Here is a 24,530-nt window from a genome sequence, read left to right as displayed (position 1 = left end):
AGTCCAAACTCAGGGCATCAGCTCCAGGGGAAGGCTTTCTCTCTCTGCCGGCCTTTTCGTCAATCTTCCCCCCAAACTAGGAGCTTCTGTGCTCAGGGACCCCAGGTCCAAAGGACATGCTCTACTTCTGGCACTGCTTTCTTGGTGGTATGAGGTCCCCAACTCTCTGCTTGCTTCCCTTTCCTTTTTATCTCTTGAGAGAGAAAAGGTGGTTCAGGCCACACCCCAGGGAAGCGCCCTTTACATTAGATCAGTGATGTGACTTGGGTAAGGGTGGTGTTACAATCCCACCCTGATCCTTTTCAATGTAAAATTACAATCACAAAATGGAGGACAACCACACAGTGCTAGAAATCATGGCTCAACCATATTGTTACACACATTGTTTTGGGGGACGTAATTCAATCCATGACAGCTTCCAAGGCTGTAAATCTGTACAGAAGCAGACTGCCACATATTTCTCCTGTGGAGCCACTGGTGGTTTGGAGCCACTGATCTTGTGGTTAGCAGTCAGTCGCTTTAACCACTGTGCCACCAGGGCCCGTTCTGCTCACATAAAGATGACCAAAAACCGAACCAAATCTGCTTCTGTGAAGTTGACTCTGACTCATAGTGACCCGATAGGACAGAATAGAACTGCACCACAGGATTTCCTAGGAGCAGCTGGTAGATTCGAACTGCAAACCTTGTGGTTAACAGCCAAGCTCTTAACCACTGTGCCACCAGGGGCCTGTAAAGAGGACAGTCTAGGAAGTCTTCTGGGGTTAGTTCAGCTCTGTCCTACAAGGTCATTATGAATTAGAATCAACCAACTTGAAGGCACACATAAAAAATTTTGAGTAAGGGTAGTAATGAAAGGCAGTTTTGGGTTGTTTGCAAATTGAACTGAAGAAGGAATATGCCTGAATGCAGGAAACCATAGAGTTGCATAGTTTTCTTATACTTGATTCTTAATTCTTCATTTAAATAATAGTATATTTCTAAAAGTTTGGGTTTGGAATCTGACAGTCCTGGATTTGAATTTTAGCTTGTCACTTAGTAGCTGGGTAGCCTTAAACAAGCCTCATCTGTACAGCGGGGTTAAAAGTCCTACTTTATAAGATTGTGAGGAATAAATGAAATAGTGTAAGTAAAACTTAACATAGAGCAGACCATATAATACACAATAAATGGTAGTAATTTGTGTAGCTGTTTTGTAAATAAGGTCAGTAATTTTAGTGATACACAAAGTTAGTAGTCTTTAATGAGAAAGGCTATGAGGCCTCTAAAATATCTTAATCACCAATAAAGTTTTGATTATCAATATGCAAGGGTCAGTTCTTTTAGATATTTTGCTAGCTCTCCTGAAAGAACTCTAGTTGAGGGAAGAAAAAAAAAAACCTGTGACAGTGAAAAGATCTGTACCATTTCCTGAATCCTGGGGCTGTTTTCTGTTCATTTGCTTCACATTACAGGGCTCAGTTTTAGGATTTAAGGCCATCCCTCCCTCCTAGGAAAAAAAAAAAGGCCTGGCGACCTACATCTGAGAATCAGCCAATGAAAACCCTGTGGATCACAATGGTCCGACCTACAACCGGTCATGAAGATGGCACAGGAATGGGCAGCATTTTGGTCCTTTGTTCGTGGAGTCACTCACTATAAGTTGGGCCAACTCAAAGGCGGTTAACACCAACAAAAACATCCCTCCCAGAAGGAAGCTGATCAATAATACTTTTGTGAGTAATAAGCGGAACCTGTTGCAGCTGACTGATGATGATTTCTGAAAAGTGCAGACACCAAAAAAAAAAAAAAAACCCAGTGCCGTCGAGTCGATTCCAACTCATAGCGACCCTATAGGACAGAGTAGAACTGCCCTGTAGAGTTTCCAAGGAGCGCCTGGCGGATTCAAAAACTGCCGACCTCTTGGTTAACAGCCGTAGTAGCACTTAACCACTACGCCACCAGAGTTTCCGCAGACAAGAGAAGCTGTCTTAAATATGAGGACCAAAGTGAATGTCCGTGAAATATGAACCTTGAATTTCATGTGGAAGCCAGTGGATCCCCATTGAGACAGAGAGGTATACCATGCTGTGTATGATCTTTTTAAGTAAACATGCTGATCCATTTCATGTTGCAGTGCCTTTGGAGTGGTTTTTCTAGGTAACCTAAAAAGTGAGCATCCTGGTATCTCTTTGAGGAAGTTAGAACTTGATCGCTGCTCAAGAAAAATGCCAAACATTCATGTCTTTAAAAATCCTGTGACCTTCTTAGTACAATGTAGGCATTTACTTCAGTCCTTGTGTTAAATATCAGGAATCTAAATTGCCAGAATCCTAACCATGTAAAAGAATGTTATTTGGTGGTGGTAAAAGAATCGAAATTGTTTTTATTAGACTACTTCAGAAGGAAGTAACTGGAGATGTGTTTAAGATATATATATATGTATATATATATAAAACACATTTGTTGCAACCATTAAAAACGTGAAATTTAATTATGTAAGAAAATAATATTATCAAGTTAAAAAAATTTTTTAGAAAGGGTATGTCCAATATGATCCCACTTTTGTAAAATAATTAGGGAAAGAGGATGCGTGCTCAAACATTAATAGTGGCAAAGGGATGACAAATAGCTGTTACTTTGTTTTTTCCATGGTTTTCCAATTTTTTTGAGTATGAAATTAGAGAATTTAAGTTGCCAAAAATCTGAAAGGAATTTATCTAAACCCTGTTTTATTCTCGCTGATATCTTTATCTTCACTATAATGTCAAAGGTTTTGTCCTAGGTATTAAAAAGGTATTAGGAGGCCATAATAACTTAGCTACCAACATTTTGACCTTGGGTAATCCCTTTAAAGGAGCCTTGGTGGTGCAGTGGTTAAGAGCTTGACTACTAACCAAGAGGTCAGCAGTTCGAATCTACCAGCTGCTCCTTGGAAACCTTATGGGGGAGTTCTCCCCTGTCCTATAGGGTCACTATGAGTAAGAATCAACTCGACGGCAATGGGGTTTAATCAAAAGGAACCCTGGTGGTGCGGTGGTTAAACACTCACCTGCTAACCAAAAGGTCAGCAATCTGAACCCACCAGCTGCTCTGTGGGACAAAGATGTGGCAGCTGGCTTCCTTAAAGATTACAACCTTGGAAACTATGGGCAGTTCTGCTCTGTCCTGTAGCAGCACTTTGAGTCAAAATCGACTCCACGGCAACAGGCTTGGTTTTTTTTAAATCCCCTTAACCTCGTTGGGCCTCAGTTTCCTCCTCTGATAAAATGAGAGCCTGGGGAAATGAGGTCACTACTCTAAATTTTCTGGGGAAAAAAAAAAACAAAGCGGACTGTGATGTAAGGGACTAGGCACAGGAAAAGTCTAAAGTCAGTTACTTGGAAGCTTACTGACCCATCTATAAAGTATTTATATTTTATATTTTTAGGCTTCAAGTCCTCTTCACTTTCAGCAAGCAAGATTGTATCATCTGCATGTTGCAGGTTGTTAATGTCTTTCTCTGATCCTGATGCCATGTTCTTATAGTCCAGCTTCTTGGATTATTTGCTCAGCATACAGATTGATTAAGCATGGTGAAAGGATAAAGCCCTGACACACACCTTTCTTGATTTAAAAACACACAGTATCCCCTCGTTCTGTTCAAATGACTGCCTCTTGGTCTATGAACAGGTTCTGTACTTGAAGCATTTAACTGATGAAGACCAAATACGGTAGCCTTCAAAAATCCTCACAGCTGAACCAGTAAGCAACATCATGTTAAATGGAGAAAATATTGAAGTCATCAGGGATTTCATTTTACTTGAATCCACAATCAGTGCTCATGGAAGCAGCAGTCAGGAAGTCAAACAACGTATTACATCAGGCAAATGTGCTGCAAAGGACATCTTTAAAGGGTTAAAAAGCAAAGATAGCACTTTGAGGACTAAGGTATGCCTGACCGAGGCCACCATATTTTCAGCCACCTCATATGCATGTGAAAGCTGGATGATGAATAAGGAAGACCAAAGAAGAATTGATGCGTTTGAATTATGATGTTGGCAAAGAATGCTGTAGACTGCCAGAAGAACGAACAGATCTGTCTTGGATGTACAGCCAGAATGCTCTTGGGAAGCGAGGGTGGCAAGACTTTGTCTCAGGTGCTTTAGACATTTTATCAGGAGGGACCAGTCCCTGGAGAAGGACATCATGCTTGATAAAATAGAGAGTCAGCGAAAAAGAGGAAGAGCCTCAATGAGATGGGATGACACAGTGGCAGCAACAGTGGGCTCAAACATAGCTATTTTGAGGATGATAGTGAGGATGGCATAGGACTAGGCAATGTTTTGTTCTGTTGTACATAGGTTCCCTTTGAGTTGGAATGGACTTGATAGCACCTAACAACAACATATTTTTAGGAAGCAGAAAAGCACTGTATCTTAGGGTCAAAGGACTTGTCAACATTATTTTTCTTTAATTTCTCATTTTTTTTTTTTTTTATTATTATCCGTTAACCAAAAAGCTTTCACTGGCTTCCCTCAGGGTCTTAATTCATCAGATGGATAGGCATTTTTATTCCTGTATTTCAGATGAGAATACTGAGGGCAAGTGACTTATGAAATTCAGTGTGACTGTCAGGTTTCCTAGTCTAGTAATGCTTTTGTCCCTACACCCTGCTACCTCTCTTTTAATGCATTTTTGTCCCCTAGTGTTTTACATTCCTTGATACGACCGTTTTCATTCTGTTTACATGAGAATAGCTGCTGAGTTTTTCAGTCATACAATTTGATAGCTGAATGAGACCTAGCATATTTCCCTCATTTAGAAATCTAAAGCAATTCCACTGTTTTACAGATGAGGAAAGTGAGGCCTAGAGAGGCTGAGTACATGATTGAAATATGCGGAAATCTAGCTATTGGCAGAGCCAGGACTTGGACCCTTGCTGTTTTCATTACACTGCATTGGAAAAAAGAGGTAATGTTCTTTTGGAGGGTCACAGATTGATACCCTTTGACATACTTGTTTGAATAATACCACTGAAGTGCAAGGATAATCAGCCTTTGAATAAGCAGGTATTGAGCACCTGCTATATCAAAGGAATTCTTGTTTCTTTTTAAAGTATTACTTGGAAGGACAGTAGCTAACTAAAGCAGTGTATTTTTGTATTTGTGCAGATGGCTCTTTCCTATAATTTAGGTGCCAAATTATTAGTTGGGCATTTTATTTCTGGTGTAACTAGTGAGCAAGACATGTTTTTACATTGTGAATTTAAGCAAACCTCCCTCCCCCAACCAGGCTATAACCAGAGGCTAGGATTCTTTTATTCTTGTTGCTGCTATAACATTCATATTCATATAGTTGATTCTTGTAATTCTTTTCCTAAAGTGTTGCGAATAGTAAATCTCTGTGGTGGAGCCAATTAATGTGGCCCTTCTAGCCGTAGCCTTCGTAACTCCCACCAAATGGCAGGGTGGGACTATGCAAATGAGGTATATGGAACACTAATGAGGGAATTGGTCAGTTTTTCCATCCCACTGGGCTTAAAGGGAGACAGAGTACAGCTGTAATGCTGGAGACAGTGAGAAGCAGCTGGAGACAGTGAGAAGCAGTGGGTGAGAAACAACAGCAGCAGAACCAGGAGACCTGCAGAAGATGGCGTGGTGGGCTTCTGGCCAACAAAACGAAAAAGCTAAGAAAGTGAGTGCGTTCCGGCAGGAGGCCTGCTGGCGAAGTAGGGTGTCTGCAGGCACTTGGTGGACCTGGGTTTGCCTGCCCACGGAGCTAGAGCTGAGCTCTTTTGGCCTAGGCTTACTGGTGCATGGGGTGCCTCTGGGCACTTACCAGCAGAGTAAAAGAGCTTTGTAACACTTGCCCGAGCAGGGCAGAGGCCAGGCCAAGGGGCCAGGAGCCAGGGAGAGAGACCTGCCTGTGGGTACGGCTGAGAAGAGGCTGTCTTGATGGAGAAACTGTATCCTGAGCATTCCTGAACCTGAACTGTAACCTGTTACTTTCCTAATAAACCCCGTAACTGTGAATATTGCCTGTGAGTACTGTGTGGTCATTGCAACAAATTAGCAAACTTAGCAGAGAAGTAGAGTGAGCTGTAAAAGGGGCAGATGGTGTCAGAATTGGTAAAAAGGGCTGGCAAGAGGAGGTATGTCTGACCTCTGTCCTATAGGAATCAGCTTGGGCTGTTCATCTTGATTATCTTTCCACCTCATGAAGTTAAAAGAAGGTCAGGCGCCTCCGCCACGCAATTTTAACACAGATAATAGACTTTCTTGAAATAATTACATTTTTTTTTACTGTAATTCTAGTTTATTTTGAAAATGTTCTGCTTTATATACTAAAACCTGAACACCAGAAAATACCAGAGATTCAATCATATATTAAACTTACTGCCATCAAGGCGATTGCAACTCATAGCGACCCTGTATTAGTCAAGCGTATGTCTAGATGTGGCTAGTTGTCCTAACAGTGCATTAAATGGGTTTGATACACTGGGCACTGACCTCAGATGCTCTCTCAGCACTGTGACATTCTGCCTTGACATTATGTATTATTTATATTATAGGACTAGCAAAGTGGTAACATTACATATTGACATGACTACCAAGCAAAACTATGAGCTCTTTGGAGTCTGGAACCACCATACTTTATTCATTTTATATCCTCCAAACTTAATGCCATACCCAGTACGTTTTTGTTATTGTTGTTAGTTGCCATCCAGTTGGCTCCGACTCATGGCGGTCTTACGTATTGCCCAGTCCTGTGCTGTCTTCGTGATTGTCAGTACGTTTGAGTGCATTGTTGACTAATGGATGTTTGCCGCAGTCAGTTCTCATTTTGAGTCTTGCCACATCAGCAAATGAAGGTCCTGAAGGCTTTGCTCCATCCACGTCGTTAAGGTTGACTCTACTTTGAGAATCAGCAGCAACTAACAACAACAGTAGTTCCTGCTTTGAGAAGGCAGCTCTTCCCCAGTTGTATTTGGAGTGTCTTCTAACCTGGGGTCTCATCTTCCAGCACTGTGTTGGGCAGTGCTCTGTTGTGATCCATAGGGTTTTCATTGCAAATTTTTAGAAGTAGATTGCCAGGCCTTTCTTCCTAGTCTGTCTTAGTGTGGAAGCTCTGCTGAAACCAGTCCACCATGGGTGACTCTATTTTTATTTAAAATACTGGTGGCATAGCTTCCAGCATATAGCAACATGCAAGCCACCACAGTATGACACACTGACAGATGGGTGGTTTAGTACATTGTAGGTGCTCAGAAAATGTTTAATCTAGTTTTGACATGCTATATAAACAGTCCTCTGAATCAGCCGAGCCAGCTATCAGGACAAAAACCTTAGGTTGAAAAATCTCCATGAGAGTTAAATTAGCTTGAAAGAATGGTTAGTGAACCATAACCCCTAGGGTACACTTGTTTATTGATATATTCCTGCATTACTAATGTAGAGAGTAGGTCACTTCTGAGCTATCCAGTGTAGAGTTCCAGAAGGGATTTTATTTTAGATTCAAAACCTTCTACCGATTTGTGATGATGGTTTAACAAACAAAAGGGAGCTTTTCTTATAACCTGTAATTCAAGAAGTTTTCCCATCTCTGCATCTGTCAAACTTGCATCCTCGTGGCAGGGAATGCCAGGGACATAATAAATAATGTCACATACAAACTCTGGAAGTCAGTTCTTTATTCTGTTTTTTAACGATATATTTAAAAAATCTAATAGATACTCTAAAAAAAATTGTTACTTATTTCAACTGCTCTTGTTGGTAAAAAGTTTCTTGTTATTCATTGATTAAATGAAGGGCATATTATTTAAGAAGGCATGAGTCATGTAAGCAAGAATTAATTGTAGCTTTCTTTATAGTTAAAAAGGAATGTGTTGAAGTTTTGCAAAAACATTTTTATGTTTGTTGGTTCATTTACTATGCAAGTCAAGGATGCCCCGTGTATTTGTTTGTTAAATCTTTGCCTAGAAAATGTCATATAAATTTTCAATGTAAATTGTGTTAGATTAAAGGATATAAATGCTGCCAGGATGATGATCAGCTTCTGAAACATATTTTGTGTTTTAGCAACATTTATTTTTTTCTTCAGGAAAGTATAAAGGATTATAAAGAAGAAAGAAAGATGGCCCAGAATTTCATTGTCAGTTTAATTTACTAATTTGTTTCCGCTTCCTGTACATTATTTGCAAGCAAGCATAAATACATTTGTTGATGTTTTTTTAAATAGAAATAATACAAGTGACTAGAAAATTTAAACTGTACAAAAAAAAAATTATTCCTCAACATCTTCTTCTCCCCAAAAGTTTTGTGGTATCCTTCCAAGAAATTTTTCAGTGCATTTATATTTATTTCTTTTGAAAAACAAAATGAAACATTTATTCAAAAGTCTTGGTGCTGTACACTGTTTGGCATCTCTCTTTTTTCTCAATTAATATATCTTGACACTCTTGCCATACTAGTGCATGCAGATCTGCCTTATTCTTTATTAACAGGTATATCACCTGCAGAGGTGCCCTGGTGGCACAGTGGTTAAAGCACTCAGCTGCTAATGAGAGGTCAGCGGTTCAAACCGACCTGCTCCTCCAAGGGAGAACGTTGTGGCAGTCAGCTTCCATAAAGATTTTGTTGTTGCTGCTAGGTGCTATTGAGCCAGTTCTGACTTACAACAACCCTGTGTACAACAGGATGAAACAGTGCCCAGTCCTGCACCATCTCACAATCATTGCTATGCTTGAGCCCAGTGTAGCAGCCACTGTGTCAGTCCCACTGGTTGAGGGTCTTCCTCTTTTTGCTGACCCTCTACTTTACCAAGCATAATGTCCTTCTCCAGGGACTCGTCCCTCCTAATAACGTGTCTAAAATTCAAGAGACAAAGTCTCGCTGTCCTTGCTTCCAAGGAAAATTCTGGCTGTACTTCTTCCAAAACAGATTTGTTCAATCTTCTGGCAGTCCATGGTATATTCAGTATTCTTCGCCAACACCGTAATTCAAAGGCATCAATTCTTCAGACTTCCTTGTTCATTGGCCAGCTTTTGCATGCATATGAGACAATTGAAAATATCATGGCTTGGGTCAGGCGTGCCTTAGTCCTCAAAGTGACGTCTTTGCTTTTTAACACTTTAAATAGGTCTTTTGCAGCAGATTTGCCCAATGCAGTATGTCATTTGATTTCTTGACTGCTGCTTCCGTGAGCATTGACTGTGGATCCAAGGTAAAATGAAATCCTTGATGACTTCAGTATTTTCTCTGTTTATCATGATGTTGCTTATTGGTCCAGTTGTAAGGTTTTTTTTTTTTTTTTTATGTTGAGGTGTAGTCCATTCTGAAGGCTGTAGTGTTTGGTCCTCATCAGTAAGTGCTTCAAGTCCTCTGCACTTTCCACAAGCAAAATTGTGTCATCTGCGTATCGCCGGTTTTTAATGTATCTTCCTCCAATCCTGATGTTGCATTTTTCATATAGTCCGGCTTCCCGGATAATTTGCTCAGCATACAAATTAAATAAGTGTGTGGAGAAAGGATACAACCCTGACACACACCTTTCCTGACTTTAAACCATACAGTATCCTCTCGCCTGTTCACATGACTGCCTCTCGGTCTGTGTAGAGGTTCTGCATGAGCAGAATTAAGTGTTCTGGAATTCCCATTCTTCATGATGTTATCCATGATTTGTTATGATCTACACAACTGAATGCTTTTGCATAGTCAATAAAACACAGGTAAACATCTTTCCAGTGCTCTCTGCTTTCAGTCAAGATCTACCTGACATCAGCAGTGATACCCCTCGTTTCACGTCCTCTTCTGAATCTGGTTTGAATTTCTGGTAGTTCCCTGTCAGCATAGTGGTGCAACCGCTTTTGAATAATCTTCAGCAAAATTTTACCTGCATGTGATATTAATGATACTGTCTGATAATTTCCAAATTCTGTTGTATTACCGTAATCCAGTTGTGCTGACTTCCCCTGTGACACCGTCCGTTCTTGATCGTATGCTACCTCCTGAAAGAGTTGAACAGCGACCAGTTCTTTTTGGTGCAGTGACTCTGTATATTCCTTCCATCTTCTTTTGATGCTTCCTATGTTGTTCAGTATTTTGCCCATAGAATCCTTCAGTATTACAACTTGAGGTTTGGATTTTTTCTTCCGTTCTTTCAGCTTGAGAAATGCAGAGCTTGATCTTCCCTTCTGGTTTTCTAACTCGAGGTCTTTGCACATTTCATTATAATACTTTGTCTTCTCGAGCCACCCTTTGAAATCTTCTGTTCAGCTCTTCGACATCGTCATTTCTTCCATTCACTTTAGCTGCTCTATGTGTTCAAGTTTCAGAGTCTCTTCTGACATCCATTTTGGTCTTTTCTCACTTTCCAGTCTTTTTAATGACTTTTTGCTTTCTTCATGTATGATACCCTTGATGTCATCCACAACTTGTCTGATATTTGGTCATTAGTGTTCAGCGTGTCAAATCTATTCTTGACAGTCTGTAAATTCAGGTGGGATATTCTCAAGGTCATACTTTTGTTCTTGTGGACTTGTTTTAATTTTCTTCAACTTCAGCTTGAACTTGCATGTGAACAATTGATGGCCTGTTCCACAGTCGGGCCCCTGGCCTAATTCTGACTGATGATACTGAGCTTTTCCATCATCTCTTTCCACAGATGTAGTCAATTTGATTCCATTGTATTCCATCTGGCAATGTCCATATGTATAGTCACTATTTATGTTGTTGAAAAAGGTATTTCCAATGAATAGGTCATTGGTCTTGCAAAATTCTGTCATGCATTCTCCAGCATCATTTCGATCATCAAGGCCATATTTTCTAAATAACTGATCTTTCTTCTTTGTTTCAGTCTTTCACATTCCAATCACCAGTAGTTACCAGTGCATCTTGATTGCATGTTTGATCAATTTTAGACTGCAAAAGTTGGTTAAAAAACTTCACTTTCCTCATCTTTGGCAATAGTGGTTGGTATGTAAATTTGAATTATAGTTGTATTAACTGATCTTCCTTGTAGGCATAATTTAGAGCCTTGAAAACTCTATGGGGCAGTTCTGTCTTACAGGGTTGCCATGAGTATGAATCGACTTGACAGCAGTGGGTTGGGTGGGTGTAGCACCTGGATGGGCCATAATTATTTTTCACAGTCGTACACATTTAGATTGTTTACAGTTTTTTTTATAATGCAGTGAAAGTCTTATTAATATTTTGGCATGGAATAATTTCCGAGCAGTGGGATTGCTAGGTCCGAGGGTATTTGCATTTATGATTTTGATCAAATTTCTACCCGAGGTTATTCCAGTTGTCACTCCCAGCAACAGGGAATACAGCATACTTGTTTCCTCTCATCTTTGCCGGCACTGAGTATTAACAAACTTTTAAAAAACGTTCTGCCAATCTAGTAGGTAAGCTAAATTACATTGCTAAGTAAGGGAAATAGGTGCAGTTTTTAAAATAATTTGTAGGATTTAAAAGTTTTTGAAAAGACTAGTATTTTTATTTTTAATTCTTTTTTTTTTTTTATGTTTTACATATTAAGAGACGAAATTGGACTGATCCCCTGTCCTGAAGCTAGGTATAACCGGAGTCCCATAGTCCTGGTTGAAAACAAACTTGGTGTGGAGAGCTGGTGTGTCAAGTTCCTTTTACCATATGTCCACAACAAGCTCCTTCTGTACAGAATGAGAAAGCAGTGGCTGAATAAAGATGGTAAGTATGAACCATATCCTCCTCTTTTCTTTAGTTTTTAGAAGCAGTATGGGGTATAGTGGGAAGAGTCCTGGTCTGGGTGTTGATGTTCCTAGATTCTAGTTCTGGCTCTACCATACACTACCTGGGCAGGTGCTTTACCTGGCTGTCAAGTGAGGAGTTTGGTTTGGGAGAGGAATGATACTGTAATTCTTGGGACTAGATCAGTAGTTCTCAGAATTTGCATCTGTAGAGATTCTATGGAAGTGCCTCAAGTAGGATTTCAGGCCACCTACTGCAACCAGAGCTATTGTCATTTTATCTGTTTTACGGATTGGGGTCATTTGTAAGATTTTATTTGATGAAAGCCTGTTTGTGGCTTAAGAAAAAAAAAAGGTTTACATATCACTGAAGAGGTCTCTCGTCCCTATAAGCTCAGGGTCTTTGATTTCTAATCCCTTAGTATTTTATGGGCAGTAGAACTTATTTTAATAGCAGTCCAGATGATATAACAGAAGTGTGATAGTGATACTTATATTCTGCACTAGCCCAGTGATTTATGAAGGCTCTGTTACTCTGTGAATCCCAATTAAGCTTTGGCCCTCTGTGTTCTGTTCCTGTATGGAAATGAGCAAAGGAAAGCCATTCTAGCAGCCACTTCTTCCACTCCTCTGAGACTGTGCTTAACTGCATCAGACAATCCCTGTTTGTTCCACTCGGCCTCTTTTCTTAGTGTTTCCCCGTATGTGATATTAAGCCTCCTGTGCACAAATCTGTTTATCCTCTTAGGCTTACTTCAGGTCTCACTTTTTTGGGGAGTACTCATCTAAGACTATGTCCCAGACTGTTTTTATAAGGAAACCCTGGTGGCGTAGTGGTTAAGTGCTACGGCTGCTAACCAGGAAGTCAGCAGTTCGAATCCACCAGGCATTCCGTGGAAACTCTGTGGGGCGGTTCTACTCTGTCCTATAGGGTCGCTATGAGTCGGAATCGACTTGACAGCAGTGGGTTTGGTTGTTTTTTTGGTTTCTTTCACTTCCCACGTACAGAGGTCAGAGGTATCACCTGGAGGTTGATTGTGAATAAGAATTTTGTTTCCTAGAGAATTTTATTCAGTTCAGTAACCATTATCAAGGACCTACTCATACTAGAAGCTGTTCTAAATACTGTGAAGGATTAAAAAGATGACTAATACATGGTCCTTTTACTCAGAAACTTACAGTTGAGTGAGTAACAATCTCTTTGGGAGTGGGAGGGAAAATGTGGAGGAGAGTGTTGCCAAAGATATGACAGACTGATTTCCTCGAACTCTGAGCACTGTCCGTAACATACTGCCATGATGTAGCGCATTTCCCTGTTTGGACCAGCAGAAAAGGAGTCTGATTTAAAGATTCCGTGTGAAATAATTTCAGTGATTATTTCACTCAACTTACCCTCTGATAGATAGTTTTTAGTTAGAAGGCTATGCCCAAATTTTGTTGAAAGGTAAGGGTATTTATCTGTTGTTAGATTCATTTCCTTTAATTCTCCATTCCATCACCATGTTGTACGTTTCAATAACACTGAGGTAGAAAGGATGTAACACCTTATGAATCCATCAAGTTATTTCTTGCCAGCCAAAGCTGATCTGGTGCACAGAAATGTAAAACTGAGCCAACATAGAACTAACTCTGGGGGAGACAGAATAATTATCTGAAGAGAAGAAACAAACAGGAATTTTAAAAAGCCAAAGGTGACAATTGTCTCAAATCATTAGCCTTTGCCTATTCACGTGCAGTAGCTCAGCCTGCCTCCTTCTTTCAGTCTTCTAAGTCCTTTAGTCCTTTTCCCTGTTTCTTGTACTTGTGGGCACTGCCTTGCAGACTTTGCTGTCTCTCCTCACCATGTAGTTTTAGCCTCGACAGGCCCAAGAGGACCCAGGCAGCAGATCAGATAGTCAAGCTAACTCACGCCAATAGCTGGCATCTAAACTTTGAATTCCGATGCAACTGTTAATGTGTACAGGAGGATCTTTTGATTTTATCCTAACTTAGACCCCATGGAAGCGGTTTTCAGTTTCACCTTTTTTTTTGAAGCATAGTTTAGTGTGGTGTTACATATTAATCAAGTTGTAATGTTGTATTATCAGTACAAATAAGTGAATTTCTGGTTTGACAGAAGAAAGATATCTAAAAATGCCGACTGGTGACTCTTGCTAAGAAAAAAACTGTCAAAAACATTGGGAAAAACAGTTCTTTTATGAAAATACTGTACCTCAAAAACAGTTTCTGTAGAAATATATCTATTAGAAGAGCCACATGCAAGTAAAATTTTGCTGAAGATAATTCAAAAGCAGTTGCAGCAGTACGTTGACAGGGAACTGCCAGAAATTCAAGTCAGATTCAGAATAGGATGTAGAACGAGGGATATTATTGCTAATGTCAGATGGATTTTGGCTGGAAGCAGAGAGTACCAGAAAGATGTCTACCCGTGTTTTATTTACTATGCCAAGGCATCTGACTAGGTGGATCATGAGAAATTATGGATAATATTTTGAAGATTGGAAACTCGAGAACACTTAATTGTGCTCATGAGGAACCTGTACATGGGGCCAAGAGGCAGTTGTTCGAATAGAACAGGGGGATACTGAGTGGTTTAAAGTCAAGAAAGGTATGTGTCAGGTTGTATCCTTTAATCATACCTACTCAATCTGTATGCTAAGCAAAGAATCTGACAAGCTGGACTATATGAAGAACAGGGCATCAGATTTAGTGGAAGACTCATTAACAACCTGCAATATGCAGATGACACAACCTTGCTTGCTGAAAGTGAAGAGGACTTGAAGCACTTACTGATAAAGATCTAAAGCCTTCAGTATAGATTACACCTCAACATAAAGAAAACAAAAGTCCTCACAGCTGGACCAATAAGCAACATCATGATACACAGAGAAAAGACTGAAGTTGTCAAGGATTTCGTCTTACTTGGTTACACAGTCAGCGGCCTTAGAAGCAGCAGTCAAGAAATCAAATGACATATTACATTGAGCAAATCTGCTACAAAAGACCTTCTTAAGTGTTGAAAAGAAATGATGTCACTTTTGAAGCCTGACCCAAGCCATGATACTTTCAGTCACCTCATATGCATGTGAAAGCTGGACAGCGAAAAGGAAGACTGAAGAAGAACTGATGTCTTTGAATTATGGCATCGGTGAAAAAATATTGACTATAGTATAGACTACCAGAAGAACGAACAAGCCTGTATTGGAAGAAGTACAGCCAGAATTTTCCTTGGAAGCGAGGATGGCTAGACTTCATCTCACATACTTTGGACATATTATCAGGAAGGATCAGTCCCTGGAGAAGGACATCATGTTCGGTAAGGTAAAGGGTCAGCAAAAAAGAGGACAACCTGTGACACGATGAAGGGACATAGTGGCTTCAACAATGGGCTTAAACATAGCAGTGATTGTGATGATGGCACAGGACCAGGCATTGTTTCATTCTGTTGCACATAGGGTCTCTCTGAGTCAAAGCTGACTCTACAGCACCTAACAACAACAATGAGAAAAGCTAAGAAAGCTGGCAATTTAAAGAACAGTTTCAGAAATGTCAGTGCCTGTGTGATTAATCATGCCAGAACCCTATGCATCCACCTAAGAATGTATTCTGTGACTGCGGGTAACCTTTACTCCTGCTGTCATGGATTGAATTATGTCCCTCCAAAAATGTGTGTATCAGTTTGGCTGGGCCATGATTTCCAGTATTGTGTGGTTGTCCTCCATGTTGTGATTGTAATTTTATGTTAAAGAGGATGAGGGTAGAATCAGGTCACATTCCTGATCTGATGTAAAAGGAGTTTCCCTGGGGTGTGGCCTATACCACCTTTTATCTCTCAAGAGATAAAAAGGAAAGGGAACCAAGCAGAGAGTTGAGGATCTTATACCACCAAGAAAGCAGTGACAGGAGCAGAGTGTGTCCACACGGGGGTCCCTGTACAGAGAAACTCCTAGTCTGGGGGAAGATTGATGAGAAGACCAACAGAGAGAAAGCTTCCCCCTGGAGCTGACACCCTGAATTTGGACTTTTAGCCTACTGCACTGTGAGAAAATAAAACTTCTCTTTTTCTCATTGCCGTATTTCTATTATAGCAGCACTTGATGACTAAGGTACCTGGGATAGAATTTTTTCTTCTAACCAAACAGAATTTTTGCTGTGGTTAATGTAGATGTTTGGAAAGCATCTCTGTTTAATTACTTGACAAGAGACAGATTTAAAAAAAAAAAAAAAAAACTGCTGTAGTAATCGCCATATTTGGCTTGGGAGAGGAATAATACTGTAATTCTCAGCTATGAAATATCACTGATTTTTGAGAAATCCATGGCAAATACAAAAAGCAAGCAAGAGAGAAGACCCCGGTACTGGAGTCCTGACTGGGCAGAGCTCCTCCCTGTGTGAACAATCTCCGGTGTGCCTCTTATGCCATCTTCTTTTACTTCCCACTCTTACAGCTTCCACTCTGTCCATAACTGAGCTCTCCCAGAGCCATCTATGCTCCATTTATTTTGCTCATCTAGACTGATGTAATTACCTCAGTGGTCTACCTCATTTTCAGTCTCTCTCTTGCAGTCCGTGTCCATCATGCAGAATAACACTTCCCAACAATATTTCTAAAAACAGTTTGAGAGATGCTGTTCTGAAATACAGAGCTGCCTATGTTACTTCATAATGCCTACAGAATCTGGGTAGATTTCAGACTCTTCGGTGTGGCATCAAAGGCCTTTCACAGTCTGTCCCCAGCCTGTGTTACCTGCCTTTCCTGACTTTACATTCAGCATCAGCGGTTGCAGATAATCAGCCGCCAGGCTGAAGTCTGCCCAGGATGTACTTTGTCCTGGCTTATATGATGTTTTTTAAAGATTGTTTTTATAGAAGAGCAGTGGGGTGCAGACCTCAAATTCTTGTAAAAAGACCAGGCTTAATGGTCTGACTGAGACTAGAGGCACCCCGGAGGTCATGCCCCAGGCTGGAGGTTAGCCCAAGATTGGAACCATTCCCAAACCAACTCTTAAGACAGAGATCAGACTGGACAATAAGACAGAAAATGATCCTGGTGAGGAGTGAGCTTCTTTGCTCAAGTAGACACATGAGACCATGTGGGCAGCTCCTGTCTGGAGGCAAGATGAGAAGGGAGATGGGGACAGAAGATGGTTGAATGGACATGGGGAATATGGGGTGGAGAGGAGGAGTGTGCTACCTCATTAGGGGCAGAGCAGCTAGCAGTACATAGCAAGGTGGGTGTAAGTTTTTATGTAAGAGACTGACTTGATTTGTAAACTTTCACCTAAAGCACAATTTAAAAAAAAAAAGATTGTTTTTAATTAGCTGCCAACGTTTAAAATCAGGATGAAAATCTGGATTGCTGTCTTTGCTTAAACATCGGAAGGCCTGGGTACAGGTTTCTACGTGGCAACAATTGCCTAGAGCTGATAAGTCTCTGCCTTTCTTGACTGGGCAAGCCTATTCCAGTTTACTGCATCCTCCAGACACTGAGGCAACTGTGTCAGTTGCCATTTGTTATCAGGTTTGCTATGTTTTTTCTTTGACATTCATTTGACCCCTAGAAGCATTTGAGTTTGCAGCTATTGATTACACAATATACACTATTCCATCCTGTGACTTTGCTTTGTACTGCTGCTTTCCAGGCCTTTGCTGAGGCCAGACTCAGGTGTCTTTGATGTTATCATCATCATTGGGGTTGCTGGCATACACACACACCCCAGACACCCAATATACATTACACATATGCACTTGCACTCTTTTACCCCATGTGTGTGCATGCTCACACATACCCATACATGCACCACACGCCCAACACCGTGAAGCCTCTTTGACCTCTCCAGGAAGCAGTAATTGCTACTCTGCACTCCTTTGGAGTTCTCTGCTTGCGTAGTAGCACTTGCCACCCTGTATTATAGTTGACTGTTTAATGACCTTTTTCCCAGCTGTATTGTGAGTTTGTTAGGAGCGTGGACTATGGCTTCTTTTTCTTTGTTTACTCAGCACCTTTACATATTCAAGAGACATTTGTCAAATGAGTAACAAGAGTTTTTAGCTTAATCTGGCTGTTAATTCAGCGACTGTGTTCTGTAATAAACAGAGCCTTTCAGGTGTTTACCACATAGTTAACCTCAAGCTTCTCTTCTTGTGGTAACTTAAATGTAGTTTGGAGGAAGGGATTAACCAGTCCAGGTTAATTTTGGATTTATTTCTAGATGCCGTGAAAATATTTCTCTGTCAGAGATAGTTGTCCAACCCAGTGACCATTACCATGTAATTGCTGGCGTTGGGACATTTCTACAATGCCATGCAGCAAAGGAAGCATACTGATTTTTCTCTTACTTTTCCATAGCATCTTTATATCCTCTCCGGTTACTGCTAGCATTTAGCTGCCTTCCTGTGTATAATGTGCCTGGTTCATTTTCTCCCTGTGATACGATGATTAGTTGGTGATATGTTGGAGTGTATGTAACAAAGGGACATTGGCTGATACAGCTTTTGGTGTTTGTAGAGAAACTTAATTTAAAGGTAATGTAGAGATTCCAGTTGCTTATATGATCTTCTGGTGAAACTGCCAAGGAAATGGCATATAGTTGATGAAATTTAGAGTGAAATAGTTACAGTCAACTGTTGATTATGCATGTTTATTTTTAGGTCTTTGGTTCAGTCCTGACTCACAGAGAGCAAAGTATTTGCAGAGAGTGTGCTAGAGTGGAAAGAGCATCTGCTTTGAGGAAAACAGACCTGGGTTCAAATTCAACTCAGCAAAGTGACTTCAGGCAGATTACCTAACCTCTTCTTATTTCCACACCTAAAGAAGAGAATACTGATTTGGACCTCAGAGGGTTGTTGTGAGGATCACATGAATCAATGTGTGTAAAGTACCCAGCACAGTGCCTGGGATATGGTAGATTGTCAAGAATCCTGAGTTTTTTGGTTTGTTTTTTTTTTAGCCAGAACCAGTAGGGAAAAAGAGTAGAAAAATACATGTAATTCAGAGATGATTCTTTAATTATATCCAGTATTCGTAACCTAGTCCCTTCTTGATGGACCCTTTCCCATTTCTGACATTTCAGTTCACCACCACCTCACACTTCTTTATTCTTTTTTATTAGTATTACTAAAAAGACTATGATTTGTTTGTCTTTTTAGGTATGCTTAGGATCTACATTTTGATTTGAAGGAGGAGGGACACCAGGGTTCTGGATCTGCAGACTGGATAATTAGACACTATGATTAAAAATTTGCAAAATTTATTTTCATTTGTGTGTTCTACCCACATGCAACTTTATTTTATCAACCATCTTATGTTCAGAACAAATATTTCCAGTAGGTCTAGAACGTATGCCAAATTAGTAGAAAGGAATTTTGAAGAGAGTAAATGACAATATAAAAAAGCTTTGCAGAGTAATAAAATAAGATCTGAATTTGCTTACTGTAGTATATACTATGAAAATGTTATGATAGCAGTTATACTGGGTTGGGATTCTTTGAGTGCTGCTGTTATTTTGAATATAGCAGAAGGTGTTTGTTGATGCACCTTAAAGGACCCTACTTGATATTCTCCAAAGCCCAAGAGGATAGAATTTAACTGCTAATGACTCATTCAGAAAGATCTGGCAAGGACATTATTTGGTTTTGTGAGAAAACTCAAAATTTGAGCAAGGGGGTGGGATGAGACAAGGAAAATGTGACTAGCCTCATCCTCAGTGAATGACAAAGGTTGAATATTAGTGAAAAGCATAGGTTTTAGTCTGTCTATGTCCTCCTTTGCTAGGTTGCTTTTAATTACCTTAAATTATTTTTGCAGATAGGTAGGACAGCAGCCCTTAAGGAAAAGCAAAATACTCTTCTATTTCCCTTCCATCTGTGTAAATTCATAGTTGGACTTTTAGTTGTATAAACCATCACTGTTTTGCTATCATGTACAAAAACCAGACAACTGTCCAACATAAAGCAGGTCATTGGTTCAACAGTACCAACTACACTCTAATTGCTCATCTCTTCAGTAACTATTGAGTGAGTGAGTGAGTGCTGTGTGCCAGGTGCACCACTGAGGATAGAGTGGCCGGCCAGTAGCCCTACCCTTGAGCTGACTGCTCAAATAGGTGATCACAGTGTGTTGTGATTTGATTGGGATAAACACAGGGAGCTAGGAGAGTGAACGGTGAGGGAAAATCTTATTGGAGGGCTCAAGGAAGACTTCCTACAGAAGGTCTCATCTGAGTCCTGAATCAGAAAACAATTGGTCAAGGAGGAGGGGAGAAGGGTTTTCCAGGCTGGGAAATGTCATGTACACAAACCGGAGACAGGGTCACCTATTAGAAGTTCTCCCAGCCTGTGGCTGGGTGTGTGTTACTAGCACCACTGTTGATATACTATCCTGAGATTCTTAGAAGTCGAGAAGTGTCCCATTGCTCAACAGGCACTGCTCAGCCAGCTTAGTAGATTCTTTTTCTCCCTCTACAGCATCGGATCCCAGTATCATTTGTGGAACAAGGTTAGGAGATACAGGCTCTATAACAGCAATTATCACTGAGTGCTTACTGTGTGTCAGTTATTGTTCTGACACTTCATGAGGTAGTACTATTACTAATTTCATTTTTACATATGAGGAAGACACTAAGGCCCAGAGAGATTAAGTGACTTGCCCAAGAACTCCCAGTAAGTGGTGGAGCTAAGCTCTAAACCCAGTAGCTGCTGTTGTCCTCCTGGGGGAGACTACATTAAAAGAAGTGTTGCTTTGATCAGCTTTCCTCTCTCTTTACAGATCCACAAAGTGGTAAGTGAGGAGTCATATATTTGTTGTGTTTATTTCTTGGTTTTTGCGTTGTGCTGCTGTACAGGAGTCTCTCATGGAGGATGAACTTGTCTTCACTTTTGGGGGGAGAAAAAAAGTTGTATTAGAAGTACAAACAAATAGCAGCTGCTACCATTGATCATATACATTTTCTTTAATGTAGAAAGGCAGAGTCCAAGGGACTAAATACCAGTGTACCTGGGTGCTGTGATGGCTTTTGGAAAATTGTACACTTCAAAAGAAATTCCTAAGGCTTTCCCACAATGCACACATCTTTCCATATAGCCACCATTGCCTACCAAGTGGTTTTTGTTATTGTTGTTGCTTATTTAAAAAATTCAGAAATTTAGACAGTTTCACTGTTGGAACAACTGCCTCATAATTTCTAACTTCTTTGATTAATTGAAGATACTCATTTCTTGGTTGATAGGTAGCAGTAGTGTTTAGTTGAACAAATATTTACTGAGTACTCATGGTGCGTCAACCAGTAATGGAGAAGTAGAATGCATCTCATTGCTCACAACACTATGAGGCTGATGTTATCTTCCTCATTTCACAGATAAGAAAACTGAGGTTCAGGGAGGTTAAGTTATTTAGGTGGTCAGTGGAGAAGGTTAAGTTAGGTAGGCAGTTTGGCTTTAATGCCTGTGCTCTTAACCACTCCTCTATGCTGTGAACAGATGTGGAGCTTCCTTTGGACAAGGGCCATATCTTCCTCATATGTAAAAATGAAGCTAGTAATAGTACTGCCTCATGACGTGTCAGAACAGTAACTGACACACGGTATGCACTCAGTGATAATTGCAGTTAGAAAGCCTGTATCTCCTAACCTTATTCCATCTTTACCCAGCTTGGTACTTGGCTTGTAGATGCTTAGAAAATTTGTTGAGTGAGTAATTTTAAGATGTATGAGACAATACATGCCTTCAGGAAATTTATTGTCTGATTAAGGGGATAATATTTATACAAGGTGGATAAGAGGAAAGCAAGTATACACAAAACATAGTGATGAAAAATTTCTTCCAGTTGAGTAGATGAGGAAAGGCTTTGTAGGGAAAGCGTTCTGACAGAGAATAGCGAGCAGGTAAATATGAGGTATGTTCAGGGTCAAGAAGGGGGAGGCAGATAAGTGTGTTCAGAGAATGGCAGGGTCTGGATGAGGTGGAGCATAGCATGTGCAAAGAAGTGTGGGAAGGCCAGGCTGACAAGGAGATTGGGACCAGTTTCCTGGTACTTTTCTCCAGCACCCCGTGCTTTAGTCACACTATTATCCATAATCTCTTGGACAGCTCACTCTGAAGTTCCATGCCTCTTTACCTGTGCTCATCCTTTTTCCACAGTCTGCAGTGCTCTTCACCACCTTCTTCATCTAGTCTTTCCTCACTACCCTAGTGAGAATTAATTGCAGGTTCTTTGATGATCCCTATTGTCTTTGTTCTGTAGTACTGCTATAAGAGAAAAACCACAAGTGGGTGTCTTTAACAAAGAGAAATTTATTCTCTCACAGTCTAGGAGACTAGAAGTCTGAATTCAGGGTGCTGGCTCCAGGGGAAGGTTTTCTGTCTGTATTGGCTCTGGGGGAAGATTCTTTTCATCAGTCTTCCCCTGGTCTTGGAGCTTCTCAGTACAGAGACCCTGCATTCTTAGGAAGCATGCTCCTGGCTCTACTTTCTTGGTGGTATAACGTCCCCCATGTCTCTCTGCTCACTTCTCTTGTATATCTCAAAAGAGATTGGCTTAACATACAACCTTATCTTGTAGATTGAGTCCTGCCTCAACATAAACCAAAAACCAAACCCAGTGTCGTCGAGTCGATTCCGACTCATAGCGACCCTGTAGGACAGAGTAGAACTGCCCCATAGAGTTTCCAAGGAGCGCCTGGTGGATTCAAACTGCAGATCCTTTGGTTAGCAGACATAGCACTTAACCAGTATGCCACCAGGGATTCCCCTCATTAACATAACTGCCTCTAATCTTGTCTCATTAACATCATAGAGGTAGGATTTACAACACACAGGATAATCACATCAGATGACAAAATGATAGACAATCATACAGTACTGGAAATCATGGCCTAGCCAAGTTGACACACATATTTGGGGAACACAATTCAATCCATGACACCCATCTTATGGTGCATGCTTCTCTTTCACTCTTTTGTCTGTAATTACATGTTTATATGTCTCCAACTGTCTTTTGCCTTCTGGAGAGCAAGATCTGGTCTCACTTAATATCCATTCTCTTAGCCTTAAGGGTACAGTTTAATGTTTTGCACATAGTCAATGCATGGAATATTTGTGGAATTAAATGACTAATGGTATAGAAAATTATATTTCTTTTCTTTGGTGAATATTAAATTAGTGCCAAAAACTACTAAAAATAAAAGAATGAAAAGGTTAATTAGATAATTCTTTATAGGCATATCATATGTATGTATGTAATGATTTGTAATGGGGAGGATGGAGGACAAAAATGTGTGCTGATGCTACTATTTGTTGCTCATTTAATGACTTTTAGTATACTCAGTGGTAATGAAATTGTAGCCTCCCAATAAATGTTAATCCCTTTTATTAAGATGGTTGGAAATGGAATAATTGATTTTATTAACTAGAATATTTAAAAATGAGTATAGGAACGTATTTGTGTTTGTTCTAAAAAGCTTATCAAACACTCAGAATGTCCCAGTTATTTATTGTAGACGGTCATTTCAAATGCAGTATAATTGAGTTGTTAAAAGCAGTGAAATGCTAACCTTGCCGCATACTAATTGGGTGATAATAGGCAAATTACTTTAAATCTGTTTCCCTACCTGTAAAATGGAATAAAAATATTCTTAGACCTTGATTGTGAAAATTCAGTGAAATAATGTAAAGTACTAGTCCTATGTCTGGTACACAGTAAAAAAAAAAAAAAAAACACAGTAGTGCTAAATAATTATAACAATTATTTTTGTTTTATTTATTTGGCATTTGGTTATAAGCATGGTAGAGGTTACCTTAATATTATGCCCCTAGGTTGATAATCCTGGAATTCTCTTTCAGTTTTAGTAAAATAAAGATAATATGTCTAAATATCACTGATTTTTTTTCTCTTAAATATAGACTTATGGAGTTCATTTTAATATATAGAAATTCAAGACCCTGAGAAGCAAATAGCTAATAAACATGAATAGATGGTTCATAAAATGAACTATAAATAGTAAATATAGAAAAGTGTTCATATTAATGTGGATTAAAGAAGCAAATTAAACAGAAACAAAGTATTTTATATCTACCACATCCATTTTTAAAATAAATTTATATAGCCAGAATTACAGGGACGTAAGTACATCCATGTAACTCTTGACAGTATACATAGATACTGTCCGTTTGGAGGACGATTTGTGAATACTTATTCGGAGTCATACAAATCTTAATACTTGTTTTGACACAGTAGTTCATCTCCTAGAAATACATCTTAAGAAAATAACTATCAGACCAAAAGCCTGTTTAAAAATGTTGGTAGCAACATTATTTTATTGAAAAAAAAAACAAAAAAACAGGAAATAGCCTGCAGCATAAGTGATAATACATTAAATTAGTGGATTGTTATACCACTGTTAAAAATGCATACTGTAGCAGTATAGGAGAATGCATGTGAAATAATATTGATTGGAAAAATTAGAACAGAATTGTACATTTGTTATTGTTATAGCTGTGCAAAAATTTGTGTTAGAAAGGGTGTTTGCAAGGGAATGTACATGAATTGTATTAAGAAGTTTGGATGTGAGTTTTTTTTCCCCCCCTACTTTTTAATGTTATAAAGTTGTTTCAGTGTTGACTTTTTAAAAAAATTGTACTTATCTTTGGTAGAAGAAAATCTTGAGGATAATGCTCATGCCCCTGATAACTTAGAACAGGGTACCTATCATTAAAGTTAATATGACAGAAGATACATCAATGTAACTTGAGATATATACACACACACACACACACACACGTGTGTATAAGAAGAGGACCTTAAAAGAAAAAGAAGCCAGGCTCTAAAGAGTCGGATTATTTG

General features: G+C 39.7%; 1 protein-coding gene across 2 annotated transcripts in view; it reads left to right on the top strand.

Annotated features, from left to right (window-relative positions):
- PTAR1 (protein prenyltransferase alpha subunit repeat containing 1) overlaps positions 1 to 24,530 on the top strand; it is a 63,888-nt gene that overhangs the window by 4,889 nt on the left and 34,469 nt on the right. Inside the window, exons 2-3 of one of the 2 annotated variants that reach the window (XM_049895525.1) lie at positions 4,813 to 4,932; positions 11,503 to 11,672. In XM_049895525.1, the coding sequence (XP_049751482.1) occupies positions 11,645 to 11,672 (28 nt within the window). In that variant the 5' untranslated portion in view covers positions 4,813 to 4,932; positions 11,503 to 11,644. The remainder of the gene's footprint in view (positions 1 to 4,812; positions 4,933 to 11,502; positions 11,673 to 24,530) is intronic. The other variant, XM_049895524.1, reaches the window with a different exon arrangement.

The sequence above is a fragment of the Elephas maximus genome, chromosome 9 (assembly GCF_024166365.1).
Source record: "Elephas maximus indicus isolate mEleMax1 chromosome 9, mEleMax1 primary haplotype, whole genome shotgun sequence".
NCBI lineage: Eukaryota > Metazoa > Chordata > Mammalia > Proboscidea > Elephantidae > Elephas > Elephas maximus.
The sequence above is the reverse complement of the archived record's forward strand: the minus strand, read 5'-3'. Positions and strand labels throughout refer to the sequence as shown.